At 51.8% G+C, this 12,760-nt stretch overlaps 1 protein-coding gene across 3 annotated transcripts in view; it reads left to right on the top strand.

Moving 5' to 3' along the window:
- The first annotated feature begins 4,790 nt into the window (after positions 1-4,790).
- The window catches only part of FAM171A1 (family with sequence similarity 171 member A1), an 86,043-nt gene continuing 78,073 nt past the window's right edge, over positions 4,791-12,760 (top strand). For 2 of the 3 annotated variants that reach the window (XM_068156969.1, XM_068156967.1), the window contains exons 1-2: positions 4,791-5,030; positions 5,450-5,595. In XM_068156969.1, the coding sequence (XP_068013070.1) occupies positions 5,502-5,595 (94 nt within the window). In that variant the 5' untranslated portion in view covers positions 4,791-5,030; positions 5,450-5,501. Of the gene's footprint in view, positions 5,031-5,169; positions 5,596-12,760 lie in introns of those variants that run through there. The other variant, XM_068156968.1, reaches the window with a different exon arrangement.

Raw genomic sequence — 12,760 nt, 5'->3', positions numbered from 1 at the left:
AGGGCTGGTAAGGAGCAACTGAGGGAGCTGGGGGTGGTTAGTGTGGAGAAGAGGAGGCTGAGGGGAGACCTCATTGCTCTCTAAGCTCCCTGAAAGGAGGTTGTAGCCAGGTGAGAGTGGTCTCTTCTCCCTAGGAGCAGGTGATAGGAAAGGAGAAAATGGCCTGAAATTGTGCTAGGGGAGGATTAGGTTGGTGATTGCCTGCAAGAGTGGTTAGTCATTGGAACAGGCTGCCCAGGGAGGTGGTGGAGTCACTATCCCTGGAGGTGTTCAAGAAAGTGTGGTCATGGCACTTGGGGACATGGTTTATTGGCCATGGTGGTGTTGGGTTGATGGTTGGCCTGGATGATCTTCAAGGGCTAAAAGCCAAGCTTGGCTAGCCCCTGAAGCTTAAACCTTACAGAGATTCCAGGATTCCAGTCCAATTCCCTGTTGTGAATTACCAAGAACTGTGAATTAAATGCTGCTTCATAACTGCATTTGAAAAAACCCTGAGCTTTAATTTTAAAGCTGGTAACTCTGCAGTTCTTGTGCATGGAAAACCAAGGAATCAATACTACCTCTGGTTCTGGTGTCCCCAGCATTAGAATGACACAGAGCTGCTGGAGTCCAGAGGAGGCCACAAAGATGTTCCAAGGGCTGGAGCAGCTCTGCTGTGAGGACAGGCTGAGGCAGCTGGGGTGGTACAGCCTGGAGAAGAGAAGGCTCCAGGGAGACCTTAGAGCTGCATTTCAATATCTGAAGGGGGCCTACAGGAAGGCTGGGGAGGGACTGTTCAGAAGGGCCTGTGGGGATAGGACAAGGGGCAGTGGTTTGAAACTGGAGCAGGGCAGGTTTAGGTTGGACATCAGGAGGAAGTTCTGAGGGTGGTACGATGCTGGAACAGGTTGCCCAGAGAGGTAATGGAGGCCCCATTCCTGGAGACATTCAAGGTGAGGCTTGATGGGGCCCTGAGCAATGTGATCTAGTTGGAGGTGTCCCTGCTGACTGCAGGTGGGGTGGACAAGATGACCCCTAAGATGACCCTAATTGGGGTCCCACCCAATGCAATCTGTGATCCTGTGACACCAAAGATAAGGGGTGAATTCTGATCAAAACCTTCCTAGGTTTAGATTAAAGCAGAGGCTGAAGCAGGAAGGTGGGAGTGGATGGGGAGGGACCAGGAGTAACTAAGATTAGGTAAAACTGATGAACAAGACTGTGACAGGAGTGCTCAGGATAAAGAATAGAAAGATAACCTGAGATAAATGCAGGAGATAAAACAGATGGGAAGAAAGGAAAGAACTGGGAATGCTCTTTAGAAGGTGTAGGTGAGAGGTAAGTAGGTTTTGAATGACAAAGGAACAGAAAGGACAAGGAGTCTGAGCAGAAGGTTGTCACCTCCAGTTGTGAAACTGATGTATTTGAAACTGAAAGGTTGAAATAACAGAAAAAGTTGGAGCAGGAAGATAAATGAGGTTGGGTAAGTCAGGCACAAATGTAAGTGAAGTGTGTTGAGTGAGAGGAAGCTTGCAAGCAGAGGTGACAGGCAGATAAGAGGAAGAGGAGACACAGAATCACAGAGTGCCAGGCTGGAAGGCACCCCAGGGATCATCTGTTCCAACCTTTCTAGGTGACAGTGCAGCTGAAATGAGCTGGCCCAACACCCTGCCAAGCTGGGTCTACAAACTGTCCAGTGTAGGGACTCCACTGCTTCCCTTGGGAGAGAGTTCCAGTGTCCAGCTGTGCTCATGGAGAAATGTTTTCTTCTGGAGTCCAATGGGAATCTCCCCAGCAGTAACTTGTCCCCAACACCCCTTGTCTTTCCCATGGGACTACTTGGGGAAAAGGGAGTCTCCATGCTCCTGGTAGCCAGCCTCTATGTCCTGGTCCATGGTCTGCCCTATGCCTTCTCTTCTCCAGGCTGAACAGACCCAGATCTCTCAGCCTTTCCTCACATGGCAGGGCTGCCAGGCCTCTGAAGAAAGAAGATGATTGACACAACTGACTGGAGAACTTCAGAGAACTTCAGGTTTAAAAGTCTTGCTAAGCTGCTGGCCTCTGAGGATGCTGTTGGCCAGTTTGGTATTGATTGATAAAGTGGTTTCTAAAATCTGTATGGAACTTTCTAGTGACAGCTGAAGGCCATTAAGCAGCAGTTTCCCGTGTTCAATTTTTGCTGGCTCAAAGGGACAGACAGAAGGGGGCACAGGGAGGCCCAGACACTCAGACAGTGCTGTGCCTGGTTGGATGTTTGTAGCTCCATCAGCTTCCAGGACCAAGGTGGCATGGAGGGAGACAACTGAGAGCAACAGTGTGGATAGGTGGTGAGTAGCTTAGATCTAAACTGCTTTGACTGTGTTTCATCAAGGGATTAAACTGAGAGGAGAGGCTCTTAAATGTAGTGAAAAGCCATTAAGAGCTTTAGGAAAGAGTGGTTTTAGAAGGCATGACACCAAAACTGCACTTCAGACATCTCCTGTTTGCCTGCTCTGGCTTTGCCACACTGTGCTGCAGCACAAAGAGTTCAGTTTATTTACATCTGACACTTCTTGTGCCACAGGAGCTTTGTGGCAGTTCAGATGGCAGGTAAGAAGAGTCCAGCAGAACTGAAATCAGGCCTTCTCCAGAGAAAACTTTGAGTTCTGCCAGCTCATATCCAAATGCTAGAGTTAGCCCCTCAGCTGAGTGGATCCCTCAGGAACAGAAAAGGGGAAAGCAGGACTTTTTGAGCTGAATAGCAGCTTCCTCTCAATTATAGTCTGTGTTAACCTTATAACAACCCTTAAGGGAAAAAAACAAACAACTCACAACTCTTGACAGTCACAAAATGTGCAAAATAACTCCATGGACACTTTAGTGCTCACTGGAGTCAGGGAGAAAAGATCCCTTCAGGAGAAGCTGTTTGGAAGAACAGTTCAGTTTTGTGACAGGAATGAATGGAAGCCCTTCCAGGAATGCTACCACATCATTATGGATATAAATGTAGCTTCTTCAGGAGGGAGACAAGTCCTGAGTGCCCAGCCTGTGTCTCTGGGCTGCAGTCAGGAGGGCTGGTGCAAAGCCTGCCCAGCCTGTTGAGAATCAGCTATTGACAGCCCTCTGGGGCAGGTCAAAATATTTATGGGAACATGGTGAGAAAAGAGGGTTTTCTTTTCCTCCTCTGCCATGTTGTTATTGGATGGGATGTTGTCGTGTCAAGGTCTAGATATTCAGTTACACAACATTTGAAAAGAAGCGGGGTGTGAATGGCTGGGGACAGAGAAGCACGATAAAGCCAAAGACTCTGCTTTTGTGCAAGATGAATAAGGGAAAGAGCTCTGGAAATAGCTCTCTGTTTTCTTAAGTGAAAACTCTAGCCCAGAGTCACTGCAGTATCTCACAGAATCACAGAACACAGAATCATAAGATCATAGAAAGACAGAATTGCTTTGGTTGGAAAAGACCTCTAAGATCATCAAGTGCAATCAATCTCATTTCTCTTCCAGCCCCAACCTGTATGTGTTAGCCACAGATGCTGCAAGGACCACAGTACCTGTTTTCTGAGAAAACAATACAGATGTCTTCAGGAAAAGGCAGGTTCCTCTTCAGAACAAATTGCTGTGGCTTTCCTTATGGACAAAAATAGGATTCAGGTAAGCTTCTAGCCATGAAATCAATGGGCACCTAGAGAGAGGGAAATGGGATCTCCAGGAAGATGCTCTATCATGTGTGATTATTTACCCTGTGGCCAAGCGTCTTCCCTTAGGAAGGAGTCACCTCACAGCCACTGACTTTGGTCAGTTTTGTTAACAAAGCCACTGGGCTCCTTGGACCATACTTGCTAGGACACACTTAGACATGTCCTGAGTCTGTGATACTGAAATCTTTGTTTTCTGCTAAGCAGGAGTGCGATCAGATGATCTTCATTTGCTCTTTTGGTCTCCTCTGGGAACTGAATAGCCTTTTTGTAGCCACTCTTCTTGCAGGACCAAGCTTTGCAAATCAATCTTCTAAATTCTCAGGAGAAAAAGATAAAGTTGCAGTGTCGACACTGCATTTAGCAACTCCCAGGAAAACCTATTTGAACAGCTTATCAGTAAAAGCAGACTGAAGTATATTGTAGTCTCTGAAAGAATATGGTATCTGTAAAAAGGGAAGCAGACAACCTTCTGGGGCACAAGAAAATCACAGTAAGAAATTCACACTGTTCACACAAGGAGCAACCTGCAGCTCGTGATGTAGCAGCTCTGGTCAAACACCGAAGTGACAAAGTAAACAATCACACTGCTTTCTACAGGCAAATGAACAAACATTGCCTTTTGGAGACAGATTTTACTGACCAATGCACATTGCGAATAACACCTGAAGCCTTAAGACACCTCAGTGAGAGATGAAGCCTGTAGGCATCCAAACTTCAGTCTCGCAGGCGGGCTGCAGTGCTTGGGAGGTCTGTGTGCGGTGGGGCAGTGTCAGACCTGGCATCAGAGTGTCTGCAGCAACACCTGCGCCCTGTCTGCGGCAGGTGAGCGCCGTCGCACCTGGCGGGTGGACGGTGCGGACTGCCCGCCGGGGCCACACTCCTGCCCTCGGCGTTGGCAGGACGACGAGGCACGGCGGGGCCCAGCTTGGCCTCCCGGGAGATCCCCGCTCCCCGCCGGGGTTCCGCAGCTCGGTCCGCACGTCGGCGGCACCTCTCAGCCCGCGGCGGGGCGCGGCCGGCAGGCGGCGCTGTCCCGCCGGGTCCGGCGCGCGGGGCACTGCTGCTGCTGGGGCTCAATGAGTGCGCGGCGGGCCCGGCTGCGGCTGTAGGGAGTCGGGGAGGGGGGAGAGGCAGCGAATGGGGCCGGGAGGCCACCCGGGAAGGGGAGCGGATGACAGCGAACGGAGCCGGGTAGCAGCGTGGCGGGGGAACGGCAAATGGGACCGGGCGGCACCGCGTGGGGAAGACAACGAATGGAACCCAGCAGGCATCGGGAGAGTGACAACGAATGGAGCCTGGCGGGCACCAGAGGGTGACAGCTAATGGAGCCGTGCAGCACCGAGGAGTGACAACGAACAGAACCGGACAGGTACCGGGGCCCTGCTGCGCCTGCCGGAAGCAGAAGTAAATGGGAGCATAGTAGATAGAGCCGGGCAGGCACCCGGGGATAGTGAGCAGAGACAGGCAGCACCGGGGATGCAAAGGGTTAACGAGCGGGTGGCGGGGCCCGGCTGCGCCTGCCAGGAGTGCGGGGAGAGGGAATCAGCGGGGAGCAGGAGCGAAAACCGGCAGGCACCCCGGCCGCGCAGCGCTCCCGCCTTTCCCACCCCACCTCCGTCTCCCGCCCGCGGGCCAGGCGCGGACGCGAGGCCGGGTCGCGGCGGCGGGACGACAATGCAGCGGGCGGAGAAAGCAGGAGGGGCAGCGCACGGCAACATGGAGGGAGGCGCGGAGCGGGCCAGCCCCTGATGCGGCTCTTTCTCCTCCTCCTCCTCCTCCTCCGGGCAGCGGCTCCGGCGGCGGCTCCCTCCCTGGCGGCGGCTGGCGGCGACGGGTGGAAATGAGCAGGTCGGCGGCGCTTCTCCTCTGCCTGCTGGGCTGTAACGTGTGGAAGGCGGTGACCAAAACCTTAGCGGCGCCCGAGGCGGCTCAAGGTCGGTGCGGGAAGGGCGGCGGGACCGGCCCGCTTTGTGCGGCGGCCCCGGGGCGGCGCGGGGGGGCCGCATTGTGCGGGCGGCGGGGGCTTGGCCGGAGGGTGGGCGGCGGGGCGAGCCCTTTCCCGGCCCCCTCCACGCTCCGGCTGCGGGGCGCAGCGGGGCCGCCGCCCGCTGCAGACCCCCCGCTAGGCCTGGGGCGGTGGAGGCAGCCCCGCGGCGGAGGCGGGTGCGAGCCCCGCGGCCGGGGAGCTTTTGTTAACGGAAGGGGCAGGGGCTGCCGCTGGCCCCATTGTGCAGCCCCCTCCTTCCCTCCCTCCTTCGCTCCGCGCCGCCGGAGCTGTTGCATTGCGTCCTTCTCCCGCCGCCCCCTCCTCGCCGCGTTCGCCGCGGTGCTGGGAGCCGTGCGGCGGGGCGGCAGCGGCGGCCGCAGCCTGTGCCTCGGCCGGTCCGCGCTCTCCGCATCCCCCGGGCTGGCGGCGGGGCTCGGCCCGCCACCCCGGGACGTTTCCGGGCCTCGGCCGGGTCTTTTGTTCGGCGTGGTGGGCTGTTGCCGGCCGGGCCGGGGCCTGTCACGGTGCCGGGCGGCGGCTGCACGCCGGTGCGGCCGGGGAGAAGCTGCCCCGGCCGGGCAGGGTCGGTTCCCCGCTCCGCCGCCGCCCGGGCGGGAGTAGCAGCCGCAGCGGGGCAGCGGCCGAGACCCTGGAGGCCGCGGCGGCTCCCCCAGCACCTGGGGCAGCTCCTGGGCAGCCGCTCTGGCTGTGCTGGCGCCCCACGGGTGCCGGGGTGCACCTGCCCTGCTGTCTGCACCCGCGGGGGAGCTCGGCGAGCAGGCGATGGTCCGGGCACCGCTCGACCTTGGTTCTGCCTTCGGGGGCAGGAGGGCAGTCCCTCTGCCGGGCTCCGTCAGGGAGCCTGCGGCAGCATCGTGCCTGCTGGGGACTCGGCTGTGTTGGGGGACAGGAAACGTGGATGCGTAAGGGCACGAAATCGGTTGGGGCAGCCGTGGCCACCCCCACGGTCAGTGTTGGCTTTGTGGAAGGCATTGCCGAGGGGCTGAACGAGGCATCTGAGATGAGGGGTAATATCCTGGTGTACTCTCTATGGCACTGGGCTGGCAGGACACCATGCCAGGAGCACCCTTACCAGCCTCCTTCCTGTGAGCTTTCTTGCCTTGCCTGCTATCAAGGATTCACAAGTGATGCCTGCACCAGAAGATGTTTAACCTTTTTGAGCTCTTTCTTTTGTGGTCATGTTTGCTGTATGCCAAGATCTAGGTGGGCCTCAGCTGTGCTCCAGGAGGTGTTGGTATCTTGTAGTAAAATACGCCATGCTAGGCAAGCTGACATCAGGTGTGATGTCAGCACATGCCTTTATTTTAAGGACCAAACTGTGCAGTTCTGGAATAAAAAGTACTAAGCTGTAACTCAAATGCCAGTTAACCTTGGACTGCATGGAGTTTATTGACAAGCATGCCAGAAAACCAACTCTGTCCATCCCTTGAACCAAGGTAATAGCAAAATCTATTGCAATTTGTATGTCATATGGAAAATGTCTTTCACAGATGTGATCAAAGCGGTGAGGTATTGGCAAAATTAGTGCCTTGCAATGCCCTGTCTATCTCCTCTTCTGTTGTCGAGTTCACTTCATGCTCTGTGTAAGGACTTGTCTTTAACTGCTGCACTCACAGCAAGCTTGGTAGCTGATAATTAACCAACAGCAGCTATGTCTGTGAGCAGAGCATGTTTCTGTCTAAACAGAATGGTCTTATTTTACCTTTCACATAAGAACAGTTGAGCTTTCATAGACAGCATTGTTAAGACTCATTAGGAGCCCACTCTTCACTCTTTGAATGGCTAGGTTGGTAAGTGGATAGTAGAGCTGGTCTCATGTTGAATTCTATTCTCTTTACTAGTTACCAGCTACACACTCTGAGCCTTTTCTTTTTGTTAAGCCTTGGTTAAGTTCCTAATCATCAGGTGTGAATATCTTCTTGGGAAAAGAGTTGTGATACCAGGGACCTTCCTCATTTGCGTACCAACCAAAGCTGTTTGAAGGTGAGATTTGTAGTCAGTGTGTTGGTTGAGGAAAGGGATCATAGAGTCTTAGAATCCTATAATGGTCTGGCTTGCAAGAGACCTCCAAAGGTCATCCAGTCCAACCCCCCTGCACTCAGCAGGGACGTCTTCCTCTAGAGCAGCTTGCTCAGAGCCTTGGCTAGCTTCACCTTGAAGATCTCCAGGGATGGGGCCTCAGCTGCCTCCCTGGGCAACCTGTTGCAGTGTTTCAGCACCCTCATGGTGCAGAGCTTGTTCCTTACATCCAATCTAAATCTGCTTTGCTCTCACTTTAAACCATTGCCCCTTGTCCTGTCACTGAAGGCTTTTGCAGACAGTCCCTCTGAAGCCTTCTTGTAGCTCCTGCTGCTATTAGGCGTCCCTGGAGCCTTCTCTTCTTCAGGCTGAACAACTCCAGCTTCCTCAGCCTGTCCTTGCCGTGAGGATGAGGAGCAAGGCTTTGCTTGGAGCATTTCTCTGGCTGCTTTCAGCCCAGACAGTCCCGACTCTGAATTCTGCTGGGCCAGACTGATGAGGTAATTGGTGAGTATGGAAAGTGCTGGTAATTAAGCTCTGCATTTAGCACCCCGTTTAGAAAATTGCATGGCTTGGGCAAGCTCTGACTTTATTTGATTCATTATGCAGATCTGCTGTAGCCTCTGAAGGTCACAGAGGTAACAACCCTTCCATTTCAGGAAGTTGTTTTCTTTGGTATGGTAAAATCCACACAGATGAGTTGGTAATTTGGGGCAGTGTTGGTGCTTGGAGCCCCAGGAGTGAGGGTGTCAGAAATCCTTGAAGGTGCAAGGCTCAACATCTTTAACTGCTCTCAAATACATAAAAGTGTGAACAGATCCCCCTTAAACTTAGGGAGCCTTGGCAAATAGGAATTTAAGAGCTCTGTGAAGAGGTAACATTAATCCAGGGGGAGTGGAAGCAAAATGGGTGTAAGCTGAGAAGAGGTTGACTTTCTTTGTCGCCTGTAAGTGCTGCCCAGGAGAAGAGGAGAATGATTCATCTGCAGATGCTGGGGAGGCTCTTTAAAGAGCAATCCCAGGATATATTGCTGTACTGCAGAAATCCAGTGTAGCTGTTGTCTGCTGCAGTGCCAGTTGGTTTAAACTCACTTAATTCCCATTTCAGTAGTTGTTCAAAACACAGAAGTTGTGAGTAATCAAATAGCTTGTTGATTGGCATGTGTGACCAGACAGAGGTTAAACCAACCTTCTCCATCCCCCCTGCTTTTTCTTTCTGCTTTTAACCTCACACTGACACCTCTCACTGCTTCATGAAACCTGCTTCATGAAAGTTTTAGGGATGGCTGCTTTCTGTGCCAACTCCTGGCCAAGTGCAAGGTTTCAAATAGCAGCCCCCCTCCATCCAGGAGAGGTTTCTGGTAGCAATGAAATGCAATTTTACCATATGCTTGTTAATTTACCAGAAGCCTGGATGGATGTATTTGTGTGCAGGGGAGGAGGCAGGGGCAAGGGGGAATGCTTTGAAGCTGAGGCAGAGCAGGGTTAGACTGGAGCTTAGGAACAAGCTCTTCGGTACCAGGGTGGTGACGCTCTGGAGTAGGCTGCCCAGGGAGGCTGTGGCTGCCTCCTCCCTGGGGTGTTAAAGGCCAGGCTGGATGCAGCCTCGAGCAGCTGAGTCTAGCTGAGAGAGTTGGAGTAGATGATCTCTAAGGTCCATTCCAACCTAAGCCATTCTGTGGTTTTGGTGCGTGGAAGAACAGAAATGTTGCTCTGCCTCCTGTTAGTACAAGCTTCAGGTGGGTGTTTTACTCTCTGAGCAGTGAGTGGTTACAGCCTTGGTATGTGAAGAAAACCAAAAGTGCATGGCAAGGAAACCTGCTCGATAGGTGGTGTCAGTTCTGGTGTGCAGGGGACCTGGCAGCTTGGTGGTCCAGCTTTAGAGCATTTCTTACCAACCCTGCCTGAAGCTTGGCTGCCAGCAAGGTTGGGAATGATGTTTCTTTTCCATGCATTGGAAATGACCCCAGTAATTTGACCAACACCTTGGTCTGCCTTGAGCATGTGAGTTAGGGAGGTGGTTATTTCTCCAGTCAGCCAAAGGCAAATGAATTCATCTCTCCAAGATCCTTACCCCTTCCAGTGTTTGTGACATTCTGCCTGCTGTACTTTTTGCTGGGTTATTTTCCCTTTGCTCCATACAGATCAGTTCTGCCTCTAGATAGGAAGAAAGCCGAGCTCTGAGAGCTGCGCTGTTGGTGCCCTGCCTCTCTCACTGGTTTTGCCATTTACCTGTCAGGAAGCACAAACGAGGGAAGGAAGAAGGGTGTGAAGGGTTGTATTTACTAGGCCAAACAAATTTAATACTACTAAATGGGATACATGCTAATAATATACACAAAAGCAGTTTGTTTTGGAAAACACCAAAGAGAGCTGAATGCTTATTTTTGTATCTTTCTTTCCTTCACAAATTCCAGAAACATTTTCCTGTAGGCTGGTTTCCATTAAGTTTTCAATTCATGTGATATCTGGCCTGTTGTGAGTGAGTAGGAAGCACCCTGCACGGGCTTTATCCCAACGTGAGCTTTAGTATCTGGAGAGATATAAATATATTTGCCATGAAGATGTGCATATGGTGTAATTTCTTGTTGCTTTTAATAACTGCATGGAATCTTTCACTTCAGAATATTAAGGCAGAGTCATGTTTGACGTAATGGCAAGCCTGAGCCCTTGACAGTGGGATTTAAGTGCATTTTTAACTCAGAGCTAAGTGTTCATTTCATGTTAAATGCCAGCATTCTGGATCAGATATTTTCTGGTTCAGTCACTTTTTTCTTTGCTAGCTTGAGGAGCAGCAGAACTTGAGATGATCTGAAGGGAAAAAACCCACTTATTATAATATAGTCTATAAATCTGACTCACTAGCTGCTTGGGCTATGTTTAAACAGAGCTACTGTGGCTGTGAAGTATGATTTGAAGGGAGATCTGACACTGAAGGTGTCTTTAATTGCTCCTGCTCTTCTGCAGTGGTATGCTGTCACGGCCTGTGGAGGCTTATTGGGGAGTGCTTTAGATTGGAGATCAGGAAAAATGTCTTTGCTGAAAGAGTGGTGAAGCATTGGCACAGGCTGCCCAGGGAGGTGGAGGAGTCACCATCCCTGGAGGTGTTCCAGAAATGTGTGGCCATGGCACTTTGGACATGGTTTAGTGGCCATGGTGGTGTTGGGTCAGTGGTTGGACTGGATGATCTTAGAGGGCTTTTCCAACCCAACAATTGTGTGATTCTCCATGTACACTGGGAGGTGAAGCCTCCCCATCACTGTGTGTGGGAACCTGCCCATGGGGTGACTCTTGTCAGGGCCACTCTCAGCCTCTGCCCTGTGGGGACCAGGCTTTGAGGAGACAGCAATTGCAGCTAGCAGGGAGGAAATGGAGTGGAGGAAGGCACTGAGGGGAAGGAAGTGGCAGCATCCTTTAGCTTGGGGGTGGTGACAAAGGATCTGAATCCAGTAAGGTGCAAATTGCTTCTGTGTCTTCTGAAGCTTTTGCTGCTGAAGGGTTGTGTGGCACTTGCAAGTGTGCAGAGCAGTGTCCTACAGAGAAGGGCAGCTTACCTTGGCAGGCAGTGAATGCTGAGATCAAGAAGAGGCAGAGGCCTTTCATCCTTTGTGAGCCAGGACCTGTACTAATGCAGCCAACAAGTGGTTCTCAAATGGTGGTGTGAAGCTTGCTTGATACTGAGGCAACAACAGATGAAGGTAAATGCTGTACTTGGGCTGCTGCTGGGAGGAAAGTAATGACTGATCAGTTTTGCGCAGCCTTCTGGCTCTCCATGCCATGAACAAAGTGAGGGTGAGATGCAAACCCCTCACCTCTGTGAATGTGAGACTTCTCATGCAGGAGATACACAGTTGTCATCCAAGGCAGCAGGCATCTCACCTATCTTGGCTAGTCATCCATGGCCCTTGTATGGATGGGAAGATCTGAACTTTCCAGCTGGAGTAAGCACCTCTGATCAGGTGAAGCACACTGTGTGGATCTCCGCTGACCAGGATGGCAGCCCAGGCAAGGCTGTTTGTGCTTCCACTGAGTCAGGTCAATCCATAATGTTGCTCTCTGGCTGGGCTGCTGAATGTGTACTATGAAGGAAGCTGTGTGGAAGAGCACTCCATCTGGGGTTACCTGCCTGGGTTGGCTTGCATTTCCCAGGGCTCCAGTAGGAGCTGTCTATTTACATTTCCAAACGGTTTCTCTTTGTGGCATTGTGCTTACAAGCCTAAGTGGTTCACTCCCAAGAGTAAATAAACAAAAAGAAAGGGTTGGAAACAAGGAAGGAGGCTTGCAGAGCTGTTTGGGCTTGTCTGCATGTTTTTTTCCCATGTTTTTAATTAGGTTTGTATTCCCAAGAGCTGATTTATTCTGGATTAAGCTGCATTGTTACTCTCACCTTTGTCTGCTTTCTCTTGCTGTTGTTTGTGTAGCAGTGTGGCAAACCAGACTGAGGAAGTGATCCAACTGAAAGCTCCTGTATGCACCAGTTGAGGCTTCACCTGGGTCACTTTCCCAGCTGGATTCATTGGGAGTTGCACAAATGCAGTTGCTAGTACAGAAGAAAGGGCTGAGAGGAACCCATAGGGAGGACAAGGATTCTGTGGCAGCAGTGCCAGTTGATGAAGGATTAAATCATTTGGAGAACTACAATGTAAGATGCAGGGTACAACAGTCAACTGTTGCAGAAGTTCCTGCTCAGAGGAGGTGGCTGTTGTCTAACAATCTGCTACCACCACTTTGCTCAAAGACAAATCATACAGAGTTCACTGAAAGCCAGTTTCTTGACCATTAATTGCTGCCTGCAGTAGATGGTAAACCTGCATGAGAGCAGTGAATGCTGACAGACCTAGACCTGGCACTGGCAGGTGACTGGAGACACTTTCTGCTGCAGCCATCTCTCTCCATCAGGACAGGTTTGTGTCCCAGCCACAGTCCAGTTTGTATCCTGCATGGTGGTTTTAACAGAACCTCAGCCATAGTTTCAGCTCCAGGGGACTGTGAGATGTAGTGCATAGCAGTGCTGCTCCCAGCTATAGGGTACTGGGTGGGTTACTACCTGAGTCATCTTTATTCTCTGGCTGT

Source organism: Melanerpes formicivorus, unplaced genomic scaffold (assembly GCF_026170545.1).
Source record: "Melanerpes formicivorus ecotype bairdi unplaced genomic scaffold, bMelFor1.0.p_v2 SCAF_35, whole genome shotgun sequence".
Classification (NCBI taxonomy): Eukaryota; Metazoa; Chordata; class Aves; order Piciformes; family Picidae; genus Melanerpes; species Melanerpes formicivorus.
This window is presented reverse-complemented; position numbering and strand designations above follow the sequence as displayed.